This window comes from Anabas testudineus, chromosome 2 (assembly GCF_900324465.2).
Source record: "Anabas testudineus chromosome 2, fAnaTes1.2, whole genome shotgun sequence".
In the NCBI taxonomy this organism is placed as follows: domain Eukaryota; kingdom Metazoa; phylum Chordata; class Actinopteri; order Anabantiformes; family Anabantidae; genus Anabas; species Anabas testudineus.
Window position 1 is genome coordinate 962,156 of NC_046611.1, and position 27,860 is coordinate 990,015.

Genomic DNA, 27,860 nt, shown 5'->3' on the forward strand with positions numbered 1-27,860 from the left:
CATGCGCAGCCGGATGTGGCGTTAACTTCCGGTGTGAAGGCGGGGCAGCAGCTAGCAGGACTGTAAACATTAACGTTAGCTACCTGTTAGCTACTAGTGCTAACACGACTTCAGTGCGGCGCTGAAAAGTGAACAACAAGGGTGAAACTACAGGGGCGGGATGGGTATGTGCTCAAGATGTTTCTTAACCAGTGCCTTGGTATTTTAATGAAGAGTACTGTCTATTATGTCGGGATGTTTAGCCAACGTAGCCAGCTAGCTAAAAAGTTGCAGGAGTGACGCGATACAAACTCCCTTTGAAAATCTGGCGTTTTAGCACAATATAGTAAATTGAAAAGGTGAAGAACTGGTAGAACTTATCATAGGATCTGTTGTTAAGCGGTTGCAGTTATTATGTGTTCGGCATATGTAACAATCGTGAAGTGGCGATTTTTTTTATGCCAGTAATCTAAAATGTCTTTAATTGGTAACATTTGTTGTATATCTCCTCTGCAATGCGTACATGATGCTTGAAATTGGAATTCTGCATTTATAAATCAACTTTTACGGATTCATTCAACAGTTTTCAAATTTTAAAACAAACATTTACCTATACTAAATCTGATAGTGGTTGTAAATTAGGGGATGTAAACACTGACAGTATCACGAAATTTCGCTTTCTGTGCTGTATTTGACAAAAGATAAAAAAGTTTGAAAAAGTTTGGTTGGATTCATTCACCAGCCAAACCCCATGCTGAAAATCACAAGCTATGACTTTTGTGGCAACAGTTAAATATATCGAAAAAAACTGAACGGAAAAATGAATAGTTTCACAAATCTCACTCCATCTGTCTATATGATGTATTGTAGACACCTAGAACAGAAGACACAATATTGTTTGTGTTTTGCAAAGTGTCTCTTAACAGGAAAAACTTAAATGAGGAGATTTTTTATCAAGTTTGGTTTAAAAGATTTTCTAACTAAGCTTTACGCTTACAGGGGCTGACATTTGTAGTAAATAATTAAGTTAATGTAGTAAGTCAAACTGTTGATGATGTGATTAAAAAAATAAGCTATGTCCACTGTGCATCCTGTATTAGACACAGGCCAACGTGAAACTAAGTTGTGCTATTTAGACCATGTATTAATGTCAGTTTAACAAGTATTGCTATTATTATTTTTGCTGATATGAGTTTAAATGCTCTGCCAAAGTCAGTGCGGAAATTGATTAACTCTGACCCATGTAGCCAAAACTGTTTTTTAGTTAAAGTATTGTTGCTTACTGTTAGAGTTTATTTAGTGTAATATTTAAGATTAATAATGACTGTTAATTTCGGGACATGTTTATCTGACCTTTACCTCCCCAGCCTCACTCCCCCTGTCCTCCCTGCGTCTCCTCATTCCTCCCCTACGGCTACTGACGGCGGCGATGTGGCAGGTTGCTCGGCAGCAGAGCATGAAGTATTATGGGATGCTGGGGGAGTTTGTTTCACTGGTAACTGAGGCAGTCCCACAGCTGCTGACAGACAGGCAGAGGAGTCTTCTGCTACTGGCTCTGAGGGTCAAGGTCTGAGTTCCCTCCTCTTTATCCAAATCTCCAGAGAATATTCATATAGCAACAGAATACAAGAGACAAATTTCGTAACTTGCCTGGGAGAGGTTAATAAAATTAATGTGAATTGAGTTCCAAATTGTGGAAAGTTTTTTGAGTGCAGCAGTGTTATAGTTATGTGAGAGTTTAAACTGTTTGGTTTAGAGAAAGCTTTGAAGAAAAAGAGAGAAGTGGGAATAGTATGACAAGTCAATAAATAACTGAAATAAATGTTCTTTTTTGTTGCAGAATGATCAGCTTACTTCCTTATTTTAATGCATTAACTAGGAATTGTTAAACAGAGCTTATACACGAGATAATTTAATGAAGAATTGTTACTGTCATTCTTTAACAGGTTTCACAGTGGGACATGTTTAAAAGTCTTGAATTAAATTTTTATTTAAACATTTAATAACTTTCCCAGTGAGTCATGGTCCTGAACCTGGATTATTTACATTCAAAAGTTTGGTGAGACTGTCAAAGTAAGTGAACAACACAACGTCAAGTTGTGTCAGTTAAGGACAGTGACAAGTTAGTGACTGTTGTGTTTCAGCTGTTGTTGTTGTTGTTGCTTCGAGCCATGTGAGTTCCTGCAGGCTCTGTTTACAGTCCTACCTGTGGGAAGGATCCTGTCCGTTCGTGCAACAAGAGGTCATGTCATCCAGAATAAATGTGTGAGTCTGCAGGGCCTCTAGTGTTTGTTTTATGAAATCTACAATAGATTAGATGAGATTCAACTTTATTGCCATTGTGCAGAGTAGAGACTGACACACCTTAGTGGAGCAGAGCAGTTGACGGTATTAAAAACAGCTGATGTGACAGCTGAAGTGTGTGTTGTTAGAAGCTTGGTGAAGTTTTACAGCAGTTTCATGCATGTTTTACTCATACAGACAGATCAGCATTACTGTAACAATGACAAACCTCGGTTTCTTCTTTATTTTTTCATTGACAGGATGTTTTGTGACACAAATGAGAATTTAGTTCATTTTACTTTATATTTTATTTGGGCAAGTGTTTGTGCAGCTTTTTTTAAATCAGTGCAGTAAATTAATAGCATCGCATTAATGAGACCATAGATGGTATAAAATTCTACAAAGAAACTCATAAAGCTGTAGAAAAATATTCTTGATAAAACTTGAATTAATTGATAGTTTTGTTGTAACTTGTATAAATAGACTGTAAACTATTTACACACTCTGTGTCCACCACTGGGTTCAATTCAATACCATGATTGAACAGTGTTATGGAAATACAGAGTACAAATGCTTTAAAGAGAAACACCCTCAGACCAGACTTTTCAGACTGCTGGATCGGCCAGTGTGGACTGGTCCAACTAGTTTCACCTGAGTGAAATCAAATAATTTGTTGAGTAAAACAAGATGTTTTGCATAAAATACTAATATAGTTTTTGCTCCAGGTGACACTCTCTGATCTGGACCCAAAGGATGTCCACACTTACCTGGACAGGATCCGCTCAGTCTCTGAAGCAAAGGTGAGAGGACTGTGTTCTTCAAATATACGTATTTAATATTCATGTTATAACAGTCAAAGAATATGCATGATTTGCATCTAAACCAGGAAAAAAACACAATTTAAAAATGTATTACATGTTTTACGTGTTACATGTTATTTTAGATTATGAACTAGGTTTCTAGGTCACGGATCAAACTGAAGTAGATTTGAGGTGGACATCATTAACTCACCTCTTTATTTTATCCTTACTTTAGTAGATTACTTAACCAAATTTCGTTTGTGTTGTATTTATTGACTTTTACTGGCTTTTATCTCAGTGAGACCTTTACCTACTTAAATAAACCAGCAACATGGGGAATTAGAAATTTGACAGTATGTTCCCTTAGCAGCTGGACGCAGACATCGGTGAACATAGTTCAGCTCTGAGAACTCTGACTGAAAAACTGAGTCCAGAGGACAGACGGCGCCTCCTGCAGGTCAGTGATTTTATCGGCTGTACAGACGTGTAAAAATGTGAGCAGTGTAACAGATGTTCTTTTCCCCATCAGGAGGTATTTAACCAAAGTTTTGACTCAGCACTGCAGTCCCTCGTATCTGACTTCTTGTCCAGGATCGAACAGATGTTTCCGGTGCCAGACTTTAAACAGGTGCTCACCGAATCTTTCCCTACTTGCACAAAAGGTCAGCACGTGTCAATCACAGGGTGTAAGGATCAAAATACCGTGTGTGTGTGTGTATATATATGTATATGTATATACATACACACACACACACACATATATATATATATATATATATATATATATATGTGTGTGTGTGTATATACACGTGTGTGTGTGTGTGTGTGTGTGTGTGTGTGTGTGTGTGTGTGTATATATGTATGTGTGTGTGTGTATATATGTATGTGTATGTGTGTATATGTGTATGTGTGTGTGTATATGTGTATGTGTGTGTGTGTGTATATATGTATGTATATATGTATATGTGTGTGTGTGTGTGTATATGTATATATGTATACAGTGAGGGAAAAAATTATTTGAACCCCAGATGATTTTGTAAGTTTGCCCACTAACAAAGAAATGATCAGTCTATAATTTCAATGGTAGGTGTATTTGAACAGTGAGACACAACAATGACAAAAAAAATCCAGAAAAATGCGTTTCAAAAAGAGTTATAAATTAATTTTGCATTTCCACGAAGGAAAGAAGTATTTGATCCCTTCGAAAAACGTGCTTTAGTACTTGGTGGCAAAACCTTTGTTGGCAATCACAGAGGTCAGCCGTTTCTTGTAGTTGGCCACAAGGTTTGCACACATCTCAGGGGGGATTTTGGCCCACTCCTCTTTGCAGATCCTCTCCAATGTTTGGCAACTCGAACCTTCAGCTCCCTCCACAGATTTTCTATGGGATTAAGGTCTGGAGACTGACTAGGCCACTCCATGACCTTAATATGCTTCTTCTTGAGCCAGTGATTTGTTGCCTTAGCCGTGTGTTTTGGATCATTGTCGTGCTGGAGTACCCAACCACGACCCTTTTCAATGCCCTGACTGAGGGAAGGAGGTTCTCACCCAACATTTGACGGTACATGGCCCCATCCATCCTCCCTTTGATGCGGTGCAATTGTCCTGTCCCCTTGGCAGAAAAACACCCCCTAAGCATAATGTTTCCACCTCCATATTTGACAGTGGGATGGTGTTTTTGGAGTCATAGGCAGCCTTCCTCCTCCTCCAAACACAGCGAGTTGAGTTGATGCCAAAGAGCTCGATTTTGGTCTTATCTGACCACAACACTTTCACCCAGTCTTCCTCTGAATCAGTCAGATGTTCAGTGGCAAACTTCAAACGGGCCTGTAGATGGGCTTTCTTGAGCAGGGGGACCTTGCGGGCACAGCAGGATTTCAGTCCTTCACGGCGTAGTGTGTTACCAACTGTTTTTTTGGTGACTATGGTCCCAGCTGCCTTGAGATCATTGACAAGTTCCTCCCGAGTGGTTCTTGGCTGATTCCTCACCGCTCTCATTATCATTGAAACTCCACGAGGTGAGATCTTGCATGGAGCTCCAGACCAAGGGAGATTGGCAGTTAATTTATGTTTCTTCCATTTGCGAATAATTGCACCAACTGTTGTCACCTTCTCACCCAGCTGCTTGGCGATGGTCTTGTAGCCCATTCCAGCCTTGTGTAGGTCCACAATCTTGTCCCTGACATCCTTGGAAAGCTCTTTGGTCTTGGCCATGGTGAAGAGTTTGGAATCTGGATTGATTGATTGCTTCTGTGGACAGGTCTCTTTTATACAGGTAACGAGCTGAGAGGGCTGCCAATGTCAGCTCGTTACCTGTATAAGATCCACCTGGGAGCTAGAGATCTTGCTGACGGATAGGGGATCAAATACTTATTTCCTTCATGGAAATGCAAATTAATTTATAACTCTTTTTGAAACGCATTTTTCTGGATTTTTTTTGTCATTGTTGTGTCTCACTGTTCAAATACACCTACCATTGAAATTATAGCCTGATCATTTCTTTGTTAGTGGGCAAACTTACAAAATCAGCTGGGGTTCAAATAATTTTTTCCCTCACTGTATATATGTGTGTGTGTGTGTGTATTTACACAGATTTTCTTTTATGTACATAGACACACACACACATTGTCCATTAGCTCTGTTGTAGCCCATGCTGCAGCTTTTCATTTGTCCACCCTGTAACATTTGCACTTTGTGGTGCTCAGGCTGCTTTGTGGCTCGATGCTGCTGCTGGTGGTCTGGAGGACTGTCTGCAGGAGGCAGACCGGGAGAAACTGAAGGAGCTGCTGACCCGTCAGAGCTGTTCACTGGGACGAGCCACAACCACAGGTAGAGAATAAATTTTAAACCCAAAGGTCCCCAAATTAATAAGTTAATTAATTAAAATACTATTAAATTAATAAATTAATAAAAATTGAATTTGTAAATATTAACACTTGCCACACTTTGTCCTCGACCACCACAACACTTCGTGCAGAACACACATAATACAGCTTGAACAAAAGCAGAGACTCCACAGATTCAATAGACGCTATACCAAAGCATCTACCATTTTGTTCTGCTTCACTTTATCAGAATGAAACTTTGCAGAGATGATGTTCACGTATTGTACAATGATTTGATAGAGTTTTACAGCTACAGCTGCATCATTCCAAAGGGATTATCACCCTAATGGGCTTTTTTCCAGGAGAACTTGAAACTATTTAGTTTGTGCCATCACCTTAATTTACTCTTCACCAGTAACACATATAAACATATTTACACATCTAACAAATCTCAAAGTCTTCCCCTGACTATGACACCAAAATTATTATTTATTTTTGTAATAGACCTTGTTGTTGCAGAGATTTACTCTTTTAATTATGGCTAAGTGATTTTCGGTCAAAGGCCCAAAATAGACTTGAAAGGTTTAAATTGATTTTCTTCTGCTTCAGTTATGTATCGGTTCTCCAATGCACTTTTGTCTGCAGTGGGTTCTGACACTGAGAAGATCCTGCTCTCCGCTTGGTCCCACCCTCTCTTTACCAGACTGACCAATCCCAATCCTGCTCCCACCGACACAGCGCTCCAAACAGATCTTCTTCCTGACGTGGTTAATCCTGTCCAGCTGGACGTGGAGCTGGTGAAGGTGGAGGTGGTGGTGATGACAGAGGACGAACAGGAAGAATTAGAGGAGACTGGGATTGGTCAGACCGCGTCACCAGTCGAACAGGAGGCTTCCAGTGAGAGTTCAGCGGAGGGTGGAGTCGAATGTTCCGTCACACCTGTGATCCTGGAGGTGTTCAGGTGAGACTCTAGCTTCCTCTTTATATGCTTGATTCTCTACATGTGACAAATCATTCCAATAACATTTTGATTGTTTTACATTTTTAGCTTATTTTCTAAAAACCTTTCCTATAAATTTCTTAATTTTACTATTAACTACTGAAATGTTTACAAGAAGAATTTAGAAGTAAAAAAGTCCTTATTTAGTTACTTCATGACATTATAGAAAAACATGAGCAGCAAATATTTATTGGACAGTACAGCACCTGCAAAATAAAACACTCTTACTGTTTTCTGTCAGGTTGAAGGAGTCACCTGGAAACTCTGCTGACCAATCAGAAGACGCAGGTGAAACACACACACACTACGATCCACTGAACAAACTCATACAACCTTTTTTTTTTTTTTAACTCCTGCCTTTTTTCACAGCCGACCAATCAGATCAGCCGTGCTCCGAGGTCACAGCCAATGCTCTGTACAGCATTTCCCATAATGCTCAGCGAGTGGCTCACAAGTGTCCTCAGTGTGGCAGGTGTTATATCTATCGCTCTCAGGTGAGTGTGTGTCCACCTGTCTGCCTGCTGCACCCCCTTTTCGAGTTGTACTGTTACTGGTACTTAATTCTAAACTGGAATAAATTTAAACCTATGTAATTCTGCATTTATTGCAGTTGTACTATTGAATATACTATATATTGATTATACTAGTAGGGGCAGTAATTAATAGCAGCATTTGCATCAGTTGCATTGTGGTAAAATAACAGTAGTAGTAGTAGCAGCAGTAGTTATTATCAGGCCGAACCGTCCAATCAGCTTATCTGTTGATCTCTTTCTCTGTCCAGGTGATCCGTCACCTTCGGACCAATAAGTCCTGCAGCTCGGCCTTGACGACGTCAGGAGCCATGAACCTGCAGACTCAACATGATGGGCCTGAGGACGACCCCCGCCCCCTGCAGCCCTGCCTGCCAATCTCCCGCCCCCCCAGGACCCATACCTGCTTCCAGTGTAACAGCGTCTTCAAAACCAAAGCTGAACTGCGGTCGCACCAGCGTAGCCATCGAGCTCGTCCAGTTTACCAGTGTGGCCAGTGCGACAAGGTGTTCCACCACCTGTCCAGTCTAACCAATCACAAGCAGACCCACCTGGACAGAGGCGGGTTCACCTGCAGCAGGTGTGATAAGGTGTTTGAGTCGGCCAAGCAGAGAGACGCCCACAGGCTGCAGCACCGGCTGCCCGACCTCACCTGCACCGTCTGCGAGAAGACGTTCAGCTCCCAGACGCAGCTGCTGCGACACCTTCAGACTCACTCTGTGGACGGAGCCGAGCCCAGCTACAGGTGCCGCTTCTGTGACCAGACCTTTTCAGGTAACTGAGACAGGTAAAGGAAATACGACTGACTGTGAGCCGCACAGTTCATTAGGATGTGTGTGTGTGTCTGTCCTGCTCTCCAGGAGTCACCCAGCTCCGCATCCACCAGCGCTCACACACCTCCCGCTCGTACCAGTGCGACAAGTGCAACAAGACGTACGGCTCGCTCACGGGCCTTCATTCTCACCGGGCCAGCCACACCACCGAGAGCCGTTTCCTGTGTCCAGAGTGCGGGAAACGCTTCAAGACTCGCGACGGCCTGGAGGGCCACCTGAGGACGCATACCGGGGAGCGGCCCTACCGCTGCCCCTACTGTCCCAAAGACTTCACTGCACTTGCCGGCCTCAATGTGCACGTGCGCCGACACACCGGGGAGCGGCCGTACGTGTGCGCGGTGTGTGGTAAAGGCTGGCCCTCTGGAGGAGACCTGCAGAAACACATGAGGACTCACACAGGCGAACGCCCGTACGTCTGCCAGGATTGTGGCAAAGCCTTCTCCATTTCCTGTCACCTGACTGAGCACCGTAGGATCCACACAGGTAAGAAACACACTGATGCAGCGAGTAGCTTCTCATTTCTTTAACAACCATGTCTGAAGACACATCCTGTGGTTAAGAACTGTCCAATGGAAGAAGGTCATGTGATCGGATGAGCCCAGATTTACCCTGTTCCAGAGTGATGGAGCATCAGAGTAAGAAGAGAGGAGGTGAAGTGATGCACCCATCATGTCTAGTGTCTACTGTACAAGTCTGTGGGGGCACCACAGAGTCCAGACCCTAACCCCACTGAGAATCTTTAGGATGTTCTGGGGAAGACTTTGTGCAGCGTCCGACTCTCCATCATTAAAACAGGATATTGAAGAAAGATGAGACGTTACAGAAGCTTAAAGACACGAAATATTCAATTGGATGGGCAGTGTATAGTCTCACATTTGAGATGTGTTTCAACACTAAATAATAACTTAGAAGTTGCTGATGAATTCTGCAGTGATCGACCGCGTGATTCATCGTAATGAAATAAATGTTATAAACTAGTGGAAATTACTGACACATGATTTAAATGTCAAGAACCAGACCACACTAGTTTCCATTAATATATTGAATATTTTGGTACCAAATGACACTTTGTGGGTATTAAAAAGGTTTAGTAAAGTCTTTTACTGAAGTTTTACTTCAACTCTCACCGTGTTTGTTTTAGGAATTTTTGTTTGTTTCTGAGCAGATTTTTTGTTTCAGTACAAACTAATAAAAAGTGAACAATAGAAGTTCAGAAATGACAGAACTGAGGGACTGCAGTGTAAAACTTGACATGAAGGCACAAATGCCAGGCTGATTGTAACATCTTCTCTGTGTTGTGCAGGAGAGAAGCCGTTCTCGTGTCCAGAATGTGGTAAATGTTTACGGAGGAAGTTCGACCTGAAGAAACACATGTTGTCTCACAGCAACATCCGCCCCTACGCCTGCGTCTACTGTCCCAAGAGCTACACCCGCAAAACTCACCTCAACAGACACCTGCTGACACACAGGACTACTGACGGTGACGTGGTGGTGGAGATGGTTGGTGAGGCCTGAGGATAGAACCAAGACTCGGTTTTTATTCCTGTTGCACACATGGTGCTTCCTCCACTGCTGTTTAATTAGAAGAGTTTGTTCTTACCTGTTCAAGTTTTAAATCTCATCTGTTTGGTTCCTGCTCATTGTGATTTGTCACTTTTAAGGTTGATTTCAGTCACAATCAACATTTATTTGTTTCGTTATCAACTTGTGGTGCTGCAGCTGTGAGCACAGACTCTAGCCACATCAGTGTGTCATAGCTAATTTACACCTACAGATAAAAAGATCATGATGTATGTACATGATGTAATGTTAGGTTACCAACACAAATATCACCAGCAACAATTTTATTGTTAATTCAAAAAAGTGAAGTCAAAAGCAGATTCTCTGGATCTGGCTTCTTCTGTGTTTAATTATTAAATTCATGTTTTTTTGTTTTGGACTGTTGATGAAGACGTCCACTTGGACTCTGGGAATCTTTGTCTTTTTGGATTTTCTTAAAAACTGTCATAAAACCTGAATCAACAAAGTAATTTATCAAGAAAATAGTCTAATCGCAACGGGGGTTGTGGTGTGATAACATTTTTAAAAAAATTAAACCATTTTATAACGTGAACGTAACGTGATTTAATTCATGTTGAAAACCTAGTTGGACGTGAGCCGAGCAGCCACGAGAGTCCAGTTCAGAACAGCTGCATCACCACACAATGATATAACATGACACACTACAGGACTTTAAATTTAGTTTTAGAAGTTATCAATGAAAAAAGAAAATACAAATGTCTGTCTTTAGTTTGTTGTGTGTCAAATCAGACGTGTCTGAAAATCTTGATCTGAACACCGTTTGTCTCTGAAATGACAAGAATATGGAAAAAAACAAATGTTTGTTGGACTCCCGCTGACTGAACTGTCAGTAGCAGTTTACTGTTGTATAATCGTTTTATTTATTTATTTTTTTCCGTTAACGTGTGTATTTGAACATCAACACTATGATTTCTAACTGATTCAACGTGTGTTCCTTCCTTATATAAAAGTTGTTCTGTGGAATTTCACGTGACTTTTAACCGTTTATTTTCACAGGTTTTATTTGACAGGTCAGGACTGAACAAACATTTTTAGCATTGTGCTGCTCGACAGAGAGAAACCAGTAGATGATTACGGTTGTGTGTCAGTGTTCAGTTGTCTTCTCCTCCTGTCTTGTCAATAACTTTCTTCAGCCACTTGGTCAACCTGAACAGGTGCGTGTAGAAGCCGTACTTTCCATCTCTGTCACAGCCCTCCCCCCACGACACAATGCCCATCTGATACCAGCGGTTTTCTGCCGGGTACTGGACAGAAAAACAAATCCAACAACATGCCAGATCATTATTTATACATTATTTAGGAGCAACATAGAAATATTTAATAAGTGGTTTATGATGGTGCGTTTCAAGGAAAAAATATTTCCAGATTCTGTTGGTGATGATTTGCTGCTTTTTCTTTGTCTTATGTGTTAGTGAACTAAATTTCTTTATATTTTAGTTTCTTGTGGAACAAAACTTGACATTTGATAAGATTATAATAGGATTCTGAAACTTAAATCATTTAACATTCATTTTTTCTGGTATCATAGATAAAATCAGCATATGAATCAAAAAGACAATAACTGAATTGCAGAAGTAGATGTTATCATTGTAAAAACATTAGTTCATAATAAACACTTAAACTAAAATGTAGCTGTAATCAGACTTAGGTTTCTCCATGTATTTGTTAATGTGTTTGTGTTATGAAGGCTGCTAAATAAAAACAATTAAAATGATAATTAATAATAATCATGAAATAGTTGGCACAAAGTGTGGCCAGATACTCTTCAGTAAAACTGTTATTAACCTTCATCACAAACGGTCCTCCGCTGTCTCCCTCACAGGCGTCACCTCGCTCAATGTCCTCCGGTTTATAACCTGCAAAACACAAACAGCCTGCACTGAAGAGGAAACTACAGCACCAAGATGCTAATGTGTTAGTGTTTAAAAGGAATAATGTTTGGCATGGTGTCATCCTAGCTTAGCATATTAGTGTGCTTAAATTAAGCTATTTAGCTCCAGATACAATACACAGACTGAAAAGTTAAAAAAAATTCATCAGTTTACAGGTGTTTGGTCATAAACCAAAGTAAAATTAAAACTTTCACTCAATAATTGAGCTAGAGGGAAACTCATTATCTAAAGTTATTACAGTTCATCCAGGGGGGAACATGAATATATGAATTACATTTCAGCAAATCCCACAGTTGGATATATTTCTCTCAAAGCCCAAATTATGAATATATTATGAACCAGTGGCAGAACTGGGGGAAAATGAAAGTGGATCTTGAAGTAGTTTAAAAAATGTGTTAAAAGGTCATCCCCTGGGGAGCCTGTTTTTTTATGTAAATCAGTTGAACTAAGAACTCAGCTGTTTGGTTCTGTATATATAGAACATTTTACCAGCACAGAACATGTTGTCCGTGACTTTGACTGATGTGGAGCTGCGACAGGTGTCCTGGTCCACAATTGGTAGATGGATTTGCTGGAGGACTGTAGGTAAATTTCTTGCTGATGGGTTCCAGGTTTCCTTCAGGTTCCCCCAACCACTTACTCTCCCCTTATAGCCTTCAGTCATCAGACTGTTGGGAGAAAAATAGCTGTTTGTTGGCAGCAGCCATGATCCGTGCTCCTGAGAGGAAGCTGACAACAGAGAGCAATAGACAAAAACAGTTTTCTGTGTTTGCCTTACGTCTGGGCGACCTGCTTGGTGGGCAGGCAGATGGGGGCGATCTCATTGGTAAAGGTGACGGGCCGTCTCAGGTGCAACAGAGCAATGTCACGGTTCAGATTTTCCTTCCAGTTGTATTTGGGATGGACGATGATTTCATCAATGGCCACAATCTTCTCAGTGCCACGCTCAAACCTGGAGAGTAGTTCACAAATATCTTGGTGAAAAGACTGAAGACTATTCTGCTATATGGAGTATTTTACAGTGTTGTAATGGCAGTGTTATCAAGTAAAGATCTCAGTACTTCAGCCTTAGGCAGTCTTACTTGGCTCTGTTGTGTTTTCCCAGGCGGACCAGTATGTCATCACAGGTGAAGTTCTTGTTCCAGGGCGGGTAGAGGATGCAGTGAGCTGCAGTGAGGATCCACTGGTCACTGATGAGACTGGCTCCACACAGCAGCTCCTGTGGGCTGCGCTTATACAGCATCACCTGCCTGAGAAAATGCCGTTCAGATTTCATGCCAGTGCAAATTGTGCACCCCACCTGTAAATTCTGTTGTTGTTTTTTAATTTAAACATCACACGCTGGCTGTTCGATTCATACTGTCGTGACAGGTTGTGGTTACCATGGTGCTGAGGCCACTTCTGCATCATCTCCTCCAACGATGCGTTTGTCTCTGTACGACTCCAACAGTTCGTCCTCCTTCGTGTCCTTTTTTCCCTTCTTTTCAAAAAGGGGGCGCTCGCCACACTCTGTGATACAACCAGTCAGTGGGATGTTCAGCCACAGTTTAAACCAGTTAACCAGCTAGTCACCGCATTTATTAAGCAGCTCCTTAGTCAACCAGTTATTACCAGGTAAAAGGTGAATAGGTCTTCATATTAGTGAACTGTTTAGTCAACTTAGTACTTCAATATGACTTAGAAAGTTGGTAACATTACCTCAGTTTAACAGTCAGCAAATCAGTAAACTAGTAAATAACCCTGTTAACTAACTGGTGAAGCAGTTAATAAGCAGTTCACTTGTCACTGAACAATTTAACCCCTGCGTCTCTGTGAAATGTTTTTTCATTTTAAAATAATAATAATATTAATACATTGAACAGGTAGGTTTTAAGTTTGGATTTAAAGATAGGAAGAGAGTCAGTGTTACGGATGTCCTGTGGTAGTGAATTCCAAAGAGTAGGGGCAGAACGGTTGAAAGCTCTGCTCCCCATGGTGCTAAGACGGGCAGGGGGGACATTGAGGAGGATGGCGGAGGAAGATCTGAGTGAACGAGAGGAGGTGGCAATGTGAAGGAGATCGGACAGATATGGGGGGGCGAGGTTGTGAATAGCCTTAAAGGCATACAGAAGGATTTTAAAGTCTATTCTCAAGTCAAGTCAACTTTATTTATAAAGCACTTTTATAACAGCAGACTGACCAAAGTGCTTAACAATTTAAAATAAAATAGAATAAAAGTGCAATCAAACAAATCCAACATAACATTTAAATAAAATTAAAAATTTAAAAGAACTAAAAGGAATAAAATACAATAAAATTGTTAAAGCCAAGTCCTCATACTGGGTCAAAAGCCAAGGAGAAGAAATGAGTTTTGAGCTTTGATTTAAAAACAGTCAGTGAGGAGGCCTGTCTAACTTGCAGTGGCAATGCATTCCACAACTTAGGGCCTACAACCGCAAATGCCCTGTCTCCCCTGAGCTTCCGTTGTGTCTTTGGCACATACAGAAGCAGCTGGTCAGCTGGTCAGCTGATCTGAGCGACCGAGAGGGGGAGTGCACACATAGCAGCTCAGAAAGGTAGGGAGGGGCAAGACCATGTAAAGACTTAAAAACAAATAAAAGAATTTTAAAATGAACTCTTAACATGGACAGGCAGCCAGTGCAGTGAGGCTAAAACCGGGGTAATGTGCTCTCTCTTGCGAGTTCCGCTCAGCAAGCGAGCAGCAGCATTTTGTACCAGCTCAAGACAGGACATGGACGATTGAGACACACCAAAATACAAGGAATTACAGTAATCCAGCCTAGTCGTAACAAAGGCATGGATCACTGTCTCAAAGGGCTTTTTTGACAAAAACAATTGTCTCAAGTGAAAGAAGCTGGATTTTACCACTGCACTAACCTGCCTATCCAAACTAAAACCACTGTCCACCTTAACACCCAGGTTTGTGACGGTAGGTTTAAAATATTGTTGTAAAGGGCCCAGGTCTACAAGAGAGGACCCACTGTTGACGCTCGGACCAAAGACAACGACCTCTGTCTTTTTCTTATTAAAATGGAGGAAGTTTAGAGCCATCCAGGCTCTTACTTCATCCAAACATTTCATCAATGGGCCCATGGCACAGTCATTCTTCTGTTTCACTGGTACATATATCTGGGTGTCATCAGCATAACAGTGAAAGGGACAATTATACTTTCTAAGAATGGAGCCGAGGGGAAGCAAATACAGGGAAAAAAGCAGAGGCCCCAAAATTGAGCCCTGTGGGACCCCACACAGGAGAGGAGCAGAAGAGGACTGGACATGAGCAATTTGTACACAAAATGTTCTCTCTTCCAAGTACGACCTAAACCACTCAAGAGCAGTGCCACCGATGCCTACACATTTCTCTAATCGAGAAGTCAAAATACCATGGTCTACTGTGTCAAGTCCAGGTCCAGTAGAACCAAGACCACATTGTCTCCAGCATCTGTAGCTAAAAGGATGTCATTAAAAACCCTCAGCAATGCTGACTCAGTGCTATGAAGAGGTTTAAAACCAGACTGGAAAACCTTAAGTGTGCCGTTTTGGTCTAGAAAATCCTTCAGTTGTACATATACAGTTTTTTTCCAGAATTTTTGAGATAAAGGGGAGTTTGGAAATGGGCCTAAAGTTAGACAACACAGTGGGATCCAGCCATGGCTTTTTGATCAGTGGCTGGACTGTAGCATGTTTACAGTTCTTTGGAAAGACACCAGAGGCGAGGCTGCTGTTAATAACAGCAAGAACAGAATGTAGTAGTGATAACCTCTTTAAAAAATCGAGGTGGGACAGCATCGGTGGGGGAACCTGAGTCTCATATAAAAATGACAGTCACTGGTTCAAATCGGAGAAAAGTTACAGAACAAAATACAGAAACTGACGGTTCAGAAGCAGGTGGTGATATGAGGGCTCTGACATTGTTCAGCTTATTTACAAAGAACCTAAGAAAGTTTTCACAAGCCTCCAGACAAGGTTCTACACAGGCAGTCTTCGGGGCATTAAGAACAACGTCTATAGTGTTAAACAGAACACAAGGCTGGTGACAGTTCGACAGGATGATATTAGACAGGTGTTGTCTTTTAGCCTCTTTTACCACAGTCTGATAACGATGCCAGCAGTCCTTTAGAATTTGCAAAGACACTTGCAGCTTGTCCTTCCTCCACTTTCGCTCAGCTTTCCGGCACTCACGTCTGACACCACGAGTTTGATTTAGCCAGGGTTCAGATTTAGTTTTAGGCTGTCTGGGTTTTAATGGAGCCACAGCATCTATTACTGTTTGTCAGGTGGAATGAAACCAGGAGCTGAGCTCATCTGTATCAGAACACACAGGCTCTGAGGTGTTTTGATTGAAGGAGGCTGAGAACTGAGCGGCAGTGGAAGGGTTAATAATACGGACACTCCGAGCAGGAGCGGGAGGCTTAAAGGTGTTACAGGACAGGCTGATGTCAAATAAAACAGGCATGTGATCAGAAAACACCGCATCACAAATCCTCAAGTTGGAAACAGACAGACCGTAAGTTAAAACCAGGTCAAGTGTGTGTCCACGTTCTTGCGTGGCTTTTGAAACGTGCTGAAGAAAATTAAAAGAGTCAATAATGCTTAAAAAGTCCTTCGACATTGTTTTGTCTTGACAGCATACGTGAACATCATACCTAGGCATGATTTCAGCCAGCAGTTCAGAAAATTCATTAATAAAGTCCTTATTATATTTAGGTGGACGATAAATCACAGCACACAACACAGGGTGCAGGCGACCCAGTTCAAAGAAGTCCAGTTCAAAGAAGTCCAGTTCAAAGCTGGAGAAGGAGTTGGATAGAGCTGGTCAGCTCCATTTATACACAGATCTGTACACGGTGGCTATCCCGCCACCACGACCCGACGTGCGCGGACAGTTAAAATAACCACAGTCCGGTGGTAAAAGTTCAGAAAGAACTGGACTCACCAACATTCAGCCACGTCTCGGTCAGACAAAGAAAGTCCAAGTGTTGTGAGCTGAAGAAATCCTTAAGGATAAAAGTGTTGTTCGCTAGAGACCTGGTGTTTACCAGGCCGAAGCTGACAGGTGCTGGCGAGGCCAAGGTGTTTGTAGTCCGGGGGGCCCGGCAGAGAGGCCGCAGGTTCTCCAGATTGACCCCTCGCTGCCTGGGCCCATCAGAACAAGGACGACGACGGTAGTAAAGCTCCTCCGGTCCGACGATAGGCACCAGCCAGGCACCTACAGGCTCCAGTAAATGTCGGAAAGGCAAGAGGCGATGAACCGCTCCAAACACATGTAGCGAGTCCACCTGAAACCGTATCAAGCAGGCCTTCAGCTTCACCAGTTTACAGCTGCGTCTGCCCCGGCGACGGTGGCATATCCTCCGTGGAGGTAGCACCGCAGCCCGGCAAAGGTGAGCAGGTATCCCGGGCAAGAAAGGAGGCAAACTTTCCTGACCATCAATGTCAATCTCCACCAAGTTCCTGGCCAAGACACGAAGATCCAGGAGCGTAAGGCGATCATACACCAGTAGAGCGTTGGCATTTTGAATGACACTTGACAAAAGCAGCATAAACACAAACAAAGTCAGCCATGACAGACGGCAAGCCGGACACTCTGGCGCCATCTTGGTCGTGGTCGGTAGTCTAGAAGGTGGGAGTTGGATCTGTGAAACCGTCACAGCACAATATCCGGTTCATTCTATTCTGTATTTAACCGAAAGCCAGTGGAGTTGTTGTAGAACAGGGGTGACGTGTTTGGATGTGGAGGTTTTGGTGATAATACGAGCAGCTGAGTTTTGGACCAGTTGGAGCTTATGAAGCGATTTCAATGGGAGACCGAAAAGAAATGAGTTGCAGTAGTCGATACGAGAGGTGACAAGGCTATAAACAAGGATGGAAGTCGTATGGGAGGTGAGGGAGGGACGGAGACGATTAATGTTCCGTAAATGAAAGTAATCAGACCTGATGATGTTGTTGATGTGGGATTGGAATGATAATGAGCTATCGAGGATGACACCAAGACTCTTAACTTGGGGGGTGGTGGAAACAGGAAAACTGTCGATACACAGGGAAAAACTGTCAACTTTGGCAAGTGTGGATTTTGTGCCCACAAGGAGGAGTTCCGTTTTATCACTGTTTAATTTCAGGAAGCTTGAGGTTTAATTTAATTAAATGAGTTTAATTTCAGCTAAACAGCCGATAAGGACTAGGATGTCATCTGGTGTCATCTGCGTAGCAATGGAAGTGTATATTGTATTTGTGAAAAATATTTACATTTAAGTCATTTAAATGTAAATATTATAAATATAGGGTACAATGGTAGGCAAGATAAGCATGAGGAGGTCTTGCCTAAGGACCCCTACAGGTGGTAGACCCCCGTCTCCCACAGGGGAGGCAGGGATGTTACCACTACACTAACCAGCTGCATATTGCCTAGAGGAAGAAGGTAGGTGATGAAGAGTATGGGCCCCAGGACAGCACTCTGGCAAGAAGAAAAGTCTTGAGTAAGAGAGAGAGTCCTATTGTCCATATGTATATTGAAATCCCCCAATAGTATTACATTAGGTGAAAGGGTGGATAGGTGGGTGAGTAAGGAAGCCAAATCGTTTAAAAAGTCACTGTGAGGCTTTGGGGGGGCGGTAAATATTGGCAACAATGATCGGAGTGGATCCCGGCAGTTTAAAAACAATACATTCAAATGAACTGCAGGCTTGCAAAGACACTGGGAGGACTTTCCATTTCTTGCGATGGATTATCGCGAGACCACAATGGGAGCTAGTTAAGCTAGCTAGTTACATAAACTAATCTATTACAGGTAATTACTAGCAGAACCGCGTAACGAGCTAGTAAACCAGAAGAAATGTTCCATGAGTTAGTCAACCAGTTTGTTTACTAGTTGGTAAACCAGTTTCCTGTGCTCAGAGAAAGACATTTTGTTGACCAGTCAGTAAATCAGTCCCTCAACAAGCCAGTCAGGTCACAGTTAACCACCTAGGCTTTCAGCCTGGTAGCTGGTCGGCCTGTTTTTTAATGTCTGATTATCAGCAGCTAGAACATGAGGTTGTTAATTGATGTTGGCTGTGATATACTAATTAAAAGGCGTACCACTCTCTCCTTGTCCAAAGGTCTGAGGACTGAACAATGTTTTCCTGGGGGCTGTCATGACAGAGCGCTCCCTGGCTTGAGTCTCTGCTGTCAACTCGCCCTCCAGTGGATCATCTAGGAGACAGAAAGGTGTGTAAGAGGCAGGTGGAAAGTGGCCACTGTGGAGTATTCTGTGGCTTTGGACTTATTTACCACACAGCTCCACATCGCAGTAGTCGACTGTCACATTTCCAGAAATGTCCACGTAGCACCAGGGGCCTTCAGGGTCTTTGTCAGGGTTACGGCATTTGTTACCTTTCAGAGTGACCTCAGGGATAAACTCCTTGTTATGACTGAGGGCCACCGCCTTCGACGATGACCACTGCAGGCAGGTGTGGCCTCCTAAGGTAACATCCAGGTCTCCAACGTAATCTACACCATACCTTGGTAAACAGTTGCGAGTTTGGACTTGTCTAGGGGCCACTGTGGACGGCACAAAGACCTCGCCTTTGAAGGAAGAGAGTGTGTTAAAAGACAAAGTGCTTGTCTGACCATTATTGTAGCATCTAGTAAATGACCAAAGTACCAACTGATGTTCTTCTTTGGAGTTATGTGTGTTAGCATTGGTACTCTGAATAAATGCTCCAGTAGTATGGGTGGCACTTGTAGTACTCATCCTACCATATGTCATTTCTCTATCATTTAAACAAACATTGTCTTCCTTACAGATCCTACATGTTTATTCTGTGTCCATGTCTGGACTGCAGACAGTGTTAGTAGTTGTATCATGAATACAAACATGGATATAAGTAGTAGTACTTGTTTTTAATTCGTAGAAACAGACAGATACTTGCCACACTTTGGGACCCTGCAGGCCTCTTTCTGGACCGTTGGGTCTTTGGTGTAACACCAGGGTCCTCCTGCACGGTTGTCAGGGTTTCGACAGAAGTTCTCCACCAGCATGCTATTTGGCTCCGAGACATTAAACTCTCTACAAACAGGTAAACAGTCAGTTAGTTAGAGTTTGTAGTTAGTTAGTTGTACTAGTAGTATTTGTTTTTATGCTCATTCTGTTAGTTTGTTAGCTATTATTGGCTAATTACTTATTTTGTTTTTCATTATGGTAATTAAGTAGTACACTTTCTTTACTTAGTGAATTAGTTAGTTAACCAGTTATTTTGTTCAGTGGGCACCGCCTCAGGTGGCCCCCTGTTGCAGCAGCTCCCGTTAGATTATTTTGTGCGTTTTTTCCAGTTCCTTACTTTTCTCTTTATACTCTTCTTTGAAGCAACTTACTTCACGTTGGAATATGGCCTTACTTATGATTTTTTCGTGACTTTTCCAACACTTTATGTACTGATGTGGAATAACAATGGACGCGACCAGGAGCGGACGCATCATTTCCACCAGGGATCAGCTGATCGCGCTCTCCCAACACTCACCGGGAGAAAGGCCTCTGATCCCCGTGGAGCTAAGGAGAAGGAGCTGGGGATGAAGAGCTGGACTAAAAAAGAAAGAGGGGAAGAGAAGGTTTAAACCTTCTCTACCTTCTGTAGTCACTGAAATGTGAGGTCCCTGGTGAATAAGATGGACGAGCTCGGTGCGCTGACTTCAAGCCAGCGGGAATATCGTGAGTGCAGCATCATGTGTTTTACTGAGACCTGGTTCAGGAACAGATTCCGGACTCCAACTGCACCATCAGCGGCTTCAGGACTGTGCGGGTGGACAGAGACTGTAGGAGGAGTGGTAAGAGGAGAGGAGGTGGTGTAACCCCGGTCATGTTACTGTAAAGGAACGTCTCTGTAGCCCGGACATTGAACTGTTAGCTGTAAGTCTACGTCCATATTATCTACCGAGGGAGTTTAGCTGTGTTATTGTCATTATGACGTACATTCCCCCGTCAGCCGCTCCTGAAGTAGCGTGTGACGTCATCAACTCAGTCACCGCTAACTTACAGAACCAGCATCAAACTCCTTCATAATAATAACAGGAGACTTCAACCACACGTCTCTGGACACAACTCTTCCCACTTTCTATCAGTTTGTCAACTGCTCCACCAGAGACAATAAGACCTTAGATTTACTGTATGCAAACATGAAGGATGCATACACCTCCACTGCTCTCCCTCCCTTGGGCAGATCTGACCACAACCTGGTGCTCCTCACCCCTGTCTACACTCCTATTGTTCAGAAGCAGACAGTGACCACGAGAACTGTAAGGAAGTGGTCTCAGGAAGCTATTGAGACTCTGCAGGGGTGCTTTGAAGCCACAGACTGGAATGTTTTCTGTGACCAACATGGAGACGACATCAATTCCATGACAGACAGCGTCACAGAGTACATTAACTTCTATGTGAACAACATCATCCCAACCAGGACAGTGAGGTGCTTCTCTAACAACAAGCCCTGGATCACCAGCACCTTAAAGGAGCTGCTGAACAGGAAGAAGAAGGCCTTTCTGGAGGGAGACAAGGACCAGGTGAAGTCTGTGCAGAGAGAGCTGAGGGTGAGTCTGAGGCAGAGTAAGGACGCTTACAGAAGGAAGCTGGAGAACCAACTCCAGCAGAACAACATGAAGCACGTGTGGTCTGGAATGAAGAAGATCACTGGCTTCAAGGAGAAGGGGAACCAGGTGGAAGGGAACCTGGACAAGGCCAACGAGCTGAACCATTTTTTCAACAGGTTTACAGCACTACCACCCTCCCTCTCCCCCTCCTCCACCTCCAGACACTCTGCTGCACCCTCCTCCTCCACCCCCTCCTCTGTCAGACTCACAGACAGAACAGCGTCTCCACTGCTGCCCCCCCCCACACCCATCCTACAAGGAACATCAGAGACGGTCATAAAACCACACCCGTCACTGGAACTCTTAAGGACAAAATTATCCCACCGTCATCCCCTTCCCCTTCCTCTACCATACCCACCTCCCCTACCCATCTGTCAGTGACCAGCAGCCAGGTGAAGAGGCAGCTGGAGAAGCTGAACCAGAATAAGGCAGCAGGACCTGATGGTGTCAGCCAGTCCTGAAGGCCTGTTCTGAGCAGCTCTCTGGGATTCTACAGCACAGTGCCTTTAACACCATCCAGCCTGTCCTGCTGAGAGAGAAGCTCCTGAAGATGCAGGTAGACTCCTCCACAGCCTCCTGGATCACTGACTACCTGACAGACAGACCACAGTTTGTACGACTGCAGGGATGTGAGTCTGAGCAGGTGGTCAGTAGCACAGGAGCACCTCAGGGTCCTCTCACCGTTCCTCTTCACCCTGTACACCTCAGACTTTCAGTACAACACTGAGTCCTGCCATCTGCAGACGTTCTCAGATGACTCTGCAGTGGTTGGGTGTATCAGAGGTGGGGAGGAGACAGAGTACAGAGGTCTGGTGGACAGCTTTGTGAAGTGGTGTGGAAACAACCATCTCACCCTGAATGTAAGCAAGACCAAGGAGATGGTTGTGGACTTCAGGAGGAAGAAAACTGGCTTTGACACTGTGTCCATTCTGGGTGAGAAGGTGGAGGTGGTGGAGAGGTACAAATACCTGGGAGTTCACCTGGACAACAGACTGGACTGGAAGTTCAACACAGAGGCTGTATACAGGAAGGGACAGAGTAGACTCTACTTCCTGAGGAAGCTCAGGTCCTTTAATGTGTGCAACAAGATGCTGCAGATCTTTTACCAGTCTGTTGTAGCCAGTGTGATATTCTTTGCTGTCATCTGCTGTGGCAGCAGCATCAGAGCCAGCGACACTAAGAAACTGAATAAGCTGATCAGGAAAGCTGGCTCTGTGCTGGGGGCTCCTCTGGAACCTTTAGAGCAGGTGGTGGAGAGGAGGATGCTGCACAAACTGCTGAGCATCATGGAGAACAGCTCACATCCTCTCCACAGCCTGCTTATCAAACAGCGGAGCAGTTTTAGTCAGAGACTTCTCCAGCTCTGCTGTGACAAGGAACGGTTCAGGAACTCATTTGTACCAACAGCCATCAGCCTGTACAATGACTCCCTGACAGAAAGTCAGTGTCCACGCTGATGGTTTAACAATGTGTAACTAAGTCACTTTACATTTAAGTTCTACAGTGTGTTTGGTTATTACTGTCTATTCTCTGTGTTATTCTTGTACTGTGTCTCGTGTAGTGGTGACATCACTGCCATGTGGGAGACTGGGGTTCAAATCCCAGCTGTGGCCTACCACCAGTAGGGGTCCTTAGGCAAGACCTACCCTTGTACCTTGTAAGTCGCTTTGGATAAAAGCGTCTGCTAAATGACTAAAATGTAAACACAACCAGTTCCGTTGAGTTCAAGTGTTTCTACAGCTTTGATGGTTTTTGTGCCTCATTTTAAATATTTCTTCACATTCAACACACTGTGCCTTCGGCTTAGTTTCAGCACCTGTCCTTATAAAACCGAATCTAATGGATATTTTCTTATCACTATGGGGGTATTCTACCACTGCCTACATGGCCCACTAGAGGGCCGCGTCCCACCGGTTGAAAATCTCTAGATTAGTTTGTTCAGTTTGTTCTTTTTTGGTGAACTTCCCATTTCTGTCATCTGTTATTTAGTTAATTGACCAGTTATCAGTGATTTAGTTAGTTCGTCACCTCATAATGGGATGTGGGAAGTTGTGTCTCCAATATTGACACGGTCTCCCTGACTTCGTGACGTTGACATCTCCTTGATAGTTCGTTCCTTTACCAGAAATACACTGACCTGAAAACACAAGCACACACACTGTCAGTGTTTACAGATTTAGATCCAATTAATCGGAGTTTAGAGTTAGTTTCAGTTACCTGTTATACATTGTCTGACTGTGACAATGTTGTTTTGTGTTCTTGACAACTGATTTCCTTTACAGTCTGCAAAACAGAACCATAGTTAGATGTCTGTGTACTCAAGGTTGTTCCAGTCTGGACTTTGTTCCTGTTTGGACTGTGATGCACAACTGATTAAACTGCACTTTACAAATAACCTCAAAAATAAAGCTTCACTACATTTATCTAAGCCACTCAAAGTTAAACCAGATCAAAGTTTTGAACTGAAGAATTCTCTTTAGCAACACGGGATAAGACTTTAAGAATTTTACAAATGACAAGCATCCAAACTAAACTAATACTGTAGAAATGAGTGTAACATCACACAGACCTCTGGTCCATACGTGAAAGACTAAGTAGCATTTTAGTCCAAACCAGCAAAAGAAAATGTGAATTATTGCCTTTAATACTTTAAAATGAACAGAACTCCTTGTTTGACGTACTCTTACTGTGTAATTTACTTACCCATATATTTGGCCCAGAATCTTTCCTGAAGGAGACAGAGTTTGTGTGATTGTAGACAGACACCTTAGTACTAAATAGTTCTATGATTACACAACAACATAGTGAATTAAAACAGAACAAAGTGGAGTCTTACTGTTTTATCTGTCTGCTCGAACACCTCTCTGGCTTCTTCATGGTCACAGATTTCCTCAATACACTCTCGCTCCAGGTTCCCTAATGTGGAACATAAAACGCTCTAATCACAGATGGATTATCTTTCAACAGGCACCTGGGATTTCAACGTAGCCTCCTGACACATTGATTCTTTGTAGTCATGTTGCTTTATGGTCATTTTGCATCTGTGGTTTAATGTCTGTTTGCAGTTATTTTATATCTTTTGTCTTTTGTGTCATTCTGTCTCTAGTGACTGTTCTTTTTTGTCTCGGATCCATTGGCCCCCAGGCTGTCATACTGGTTTTAATCCAGCGCATTCCACACCTCACACAATGATTAATAAATTGCACACAATAACTCCAAAGAAGACAAAATGTAAAGAATAGAAAGTGAGGAAAAACTTCTAATTACAAACAATTACATTTATTTTTTCAACATTACCTTTTGAGGCCTTTTGACAATTACTCAATTACTTTTCTGTTGACTCGCTCAGAGACTGCACATGTGCAATTCTGACCAGTGGTTGCAAATAGGCATTGCTTCATTTTAAGGGGTCAGAAGCCACAAAGGCTGGAAGCAGTAATGCACAGTACTACACGAAAAAAAAACATGATCATTCCTTCACACAATAACAGATTAAACATGTTACCTGGTTTCATCTCCTCAAACAGCTGATTGGCCCGTCGGTTCCGGACCAAAACCTGTGAGGCCCTCTGCCCGCTGAGGAAAACTGTGGAAAAAGTGAAAATCTGATATTTAACAGCATTTAGTTTAAGATTATGTGGTGTAGTATAGTTTCTTTTCCATGTGGTCATTTTTGAGTACTGGATTTTATGAGTCATCTCTCTATTACAGACTACGACCTTCATTGCATGTATTGCAGTACTGTTGTATTTATACTGCATGCTTGTGGAGTAAATGTCCTAATAAGCTGGTGTGTGAGTGTTATTTAAAATTACTTATATATGTTAAATTACTTTATTATTATTATTGTTAAGTATAATTTTAATGTTGTCACAGGTCGAATTAAATAGTCTCAACTTAAACACACTGAATTCTCTTTATGTGAAATTATTATTACTATATTATTAATATATCCAGCCTATAGCTGATGAATGTAGTGTACTAAGTACAAAGAGTATAAATAGAAATTGGTATATATTCAATTTCAATTCAATTTTATTTGTAGAGCGCTTTTTACAATTGACATTGTCACAAAGCAGCTTTACACAACCAAAGAACAAATATATAAGTATATATCAGAAGTACCCCAGGAATGACAAAATAACACTTGGGTAGTGGACTTGAAACTACTTTACACCACTGGATCTAGTCCATGTCAAATAGAAACTCTTAAAAATATACAGTCTACGTTAGTAGTAGTAGGTCATAGTACAAAATGCAGGACGATTTGTGCAAAACTACATGTTTAGGTTCCTGTAGAAATAAATTCAATCCTACCTTATTTCTACTACTATACGTTAGTGATATACTGTAGGTTATTGATTATTACCACTGGTTAATTTACTACCACTACCACTATGATCCTACGGCTGCAACTTGTAAGGTACCATACTATTACCAGTAATACTGCCACCAGTACTCCATTTGCTTGTAAAAGTACAACAACCTTTGTTAACAGTAATAAGAAGTACGAAATAAGGATTCGGATACCATGGTCTGCCAGGCAGCTGTGCAGCAGAAACACCAGCAGAACAGCAGCTGGTTTGTATGTTGGTTCCACCATGATCCACACCTCCAAGCAGTCCCTCAGAACCAGATCCAGCAGAATCCCTCTTCAGGCTGTGTCTGTGTCTTGGCCTCTCTCTCTGTTCGGTGGGTATTGACCAAAGGGTCAAAGTTTGAATCAGACTGATGAACATGTTTAATGTGAACGTGTTTACTTTGACTCAGCGAGCTACGTTCAGGACAGATCAGTCTCTCTGATGTTGGCTAAGGACTGTAGGGAGCACACTTACACACCCAGTTGTCACTTTATGAGGTACACCTAGCTAAAACCTTCGCACACTAATTTGTCTTTCCTTCAACAAACCTTATGTTAAGGTTTTGTTTAAACTGTTTTACAGAAGTAATGATTCTGACTGGGGGTCAAAAGAAGAGGAAAGCATGTGGGAAAATTGTTGGTTAGTTTGATTAGAAGTGTGTTACACTGACATTTAGAGCCCCTGTTATTATTCATTGTAAATTGTTAATTATTAGACTGTTTCATTAAATTCACCCTAAAGTGCTCTCTGTGGCAGGGATATGACAGACCTGTCGAATTCAGCTGAATTGAAACACTACAACACTTCTACTAGGCCTTAAGGACAGATACCTGCGCAACGATGTACCAGCTACAGCAGCATATGGTAATTAACGTCCTTTTATTGGTATAGTTCCTTTAAACTTTCAGATCTAATAACGGGTTTTTGTTTAATACATTTGGTGGTTTCAAACTAAACCAATGCAAAAAACTATTAATGCAAGTTTAGTTTTAATATCAAATGATTAGTACAGTCCTCTTTTTAAAGATAATTCTAATGATAATGATTTATGTCATCCTATTATTCTGTCACTTTTACCTGGACATTCTGTTACAATCCAACCGCATACGTGTCGACTGGGGGCTTTGTTGATGAGACCAATGGCAGCTGGGCAGAAACTGTTCTTGTGGTGAGAGGTTTTGGTTCTGATGTAGTACATACTCCCAGGGGGGAGGTCTAAGAATCAGCATTAATCTTTCCCAATGACACAATCTGATGCCACGTTTCCCACTATCTGTGTCACCTGAACGTCAGGTTCAGTGGATAAAAGAAAAGAGAAGTTCTGAGTTTTGTGGAAAGGCCTTAACATGGTTTATACTGCACATCCTCAAATATTTCATTATTCTCAGGTTTACATCTAAATATCACAGATTTTTACATGGTCCCAGATTTTGTGACACCAATATCATCATCCAGAGTCGTGCAGTGAAACAGTACTTTCCTGTTTTGCACCTTCACAGAAGCACAAACAAATATTTAAGTCCATCCCTGTGACATTGACAAATGACCAAATGAACTTTTGTTCTTGGTGTAGAAATTTGTCTGTGTAAATGATCAGACACTGCTCAGGCCAGAGGTCCGTCATGTTCTGTATATAACTTCAAAATGCACCAACTACACAATAAGTAGTTGAAAGAAACAATAAATGACATAGTGACTATGGAAAAGATATCATTGCTAAACACATTGCTGTCACTCTAAATCTTTATTGATCCACATTTTGTCTGTCTCAGCACAAGCCACAGCAAATATTTATATTTGCAGACACTGAGGTGAAAGTCTCACACCAGAATCAGACATGTGAAGCTGGAACATACAGATTATCTGTGCTATGGCCACTTGGTTTGTTTAGAAAACTGCATATAAACTGGTCTAAAGGTGTATTAACTGTTAGACACTCTCATTTTTATTGCAAAATCTAAGAATAATAGCAGTTCTTGTTGATTAATAGACAACAAACAGGAAGCATAGCAGTATTCAGTAGATCATAGATCTTACACTGCCCCCTGTCAGGGCAGTAAAGGATCTTGACAACAGATGATATACTAAGAATAATTACAGAGGACATAGCAACACAGATCAGATCTGACAATTGACAAACAGTCGACAATGAAAA

At 42.2% G+C, this 27,860-nt stretch overlaps 2 protein-coding genes across 6 annotated transcripts; one reads left to right on the top strand and one right to left on the bottom strand.

Moving 5' to 3' along the window:
* Positions 1–24: 24 nt before the first annotated feature.
* LOC113163210 (zinc finger protein ZFMSA12A-like) lies at positions 25–10,799 on the top strand. 5 transcript variants are annotated; one of them, XM_026361605.1, is made up of 12 exons: positions 25–164; positions 1,347–1,546; positions 2,988–3,062; positions 3,430–3,519; positions 3,592–3,690; positions 5,768–5,891; positions 6,533–6,848; positions 7,129–7,175; positions 7,257–7,381; positions 7,669–8,191; positions 8,278–8,733; positions 9,554–10,799. In XM_026361605.1, exons 1-12 carry the CDS (start codon positions 161–163, stop codon positions 9,763–9,765), a joined length of 2,271 nt encoding a protein of 756 aa, XP_026217390.1. In that variant the 5' UTR covers positions 25–160; the 3' UTR covers positions 9,766–10,799. The 5 variants fall into 5 exon arrangements, with proteins under 5 accessions (XP_026217390.1, XP_026217391.1, XP_033182203.1 ...); XM_026361606.1 differs by having other exon boundaries at positions 3,433–3,519; XM_033326312.1 differs by lacking the exon at positions 25–164 and adding an exon at positions 2,124–2,244 and having other exon boundaries at positions 1,417–1,546.
* Positions 10,795–26,880, bottom strand: f2 (coagulation factor II (thrombin)). The gene is made up of 16 exons (XM_026361607.1): positions 26,783–26,880; positions 25,875–26,029; positions 24,850–24,930; positions 24,181–24,260; positions 24,048–24,072; positions 23,562–23,627; positions 23,373–23,481; positions 19,634–19,770; positions 18,993–19,286; positions 18,801–18,914; positions 13,106–13,232; positions 12,806–12,973; positions 12,502–12,675; positions 12,213–12,391; positions 11,617–11,687; positions 10,795–11,075 (listed from the first exon to the last, which is right to left on the bottom strand). Exons 2-16 carry the CDS (start codon positions 25,945–25,947, stop codon positions 10,923–10,925), a joined length of 1,851 nt encoding a protein of 616 aa, XP_026217392.1. The 5' UTR covers positions 25,948–26,029; positions 26,783–26,880; the 3' UTR covers positions 10,795–10,922.
* Positions 26,881–27,860: the final 980 nt, after the last annotated feature.

Coding starts and splice junctions, on each gene's coding strand:
- LOC113163210 (XM_026361605.1), top strand. Junction 3,063..3,429: donor GCTCAGTCTCTGAAGCAAAG/GTGAGAGGACTG, acceptor ATGTTCCCTTAG/CAGCTGGACGCAGACATCGG. Junction 8,192..8,277: donor CTGTGACCAGACCTTTTCAG/GTAACTGAGACA, acceptor CCTGCTCTCCAG/GAGTCACCCAGCTCCGCATC.
- f2 (XM_026361607.1), bottom strand. CDS start 25,947: ATGGTGGAACCAACATACAAACCAGCTGCTGTTCTGCTGGTGTTTCTG. Junction 24,931..25,874: donor CAGCTGCCTGGCAGACCATG/GTATCCGAATCC, acceptor CTTTTTCCACAG/TTTTCCTCAGCGGGCAGAGG. Junction 12,392..12,501: donor ACCAAGCAGGTCGCCCAGAC/GTAAGGCAAACA, acceptor TTCTCCCAACAG/TCTGATGACTGAAGGCTATA.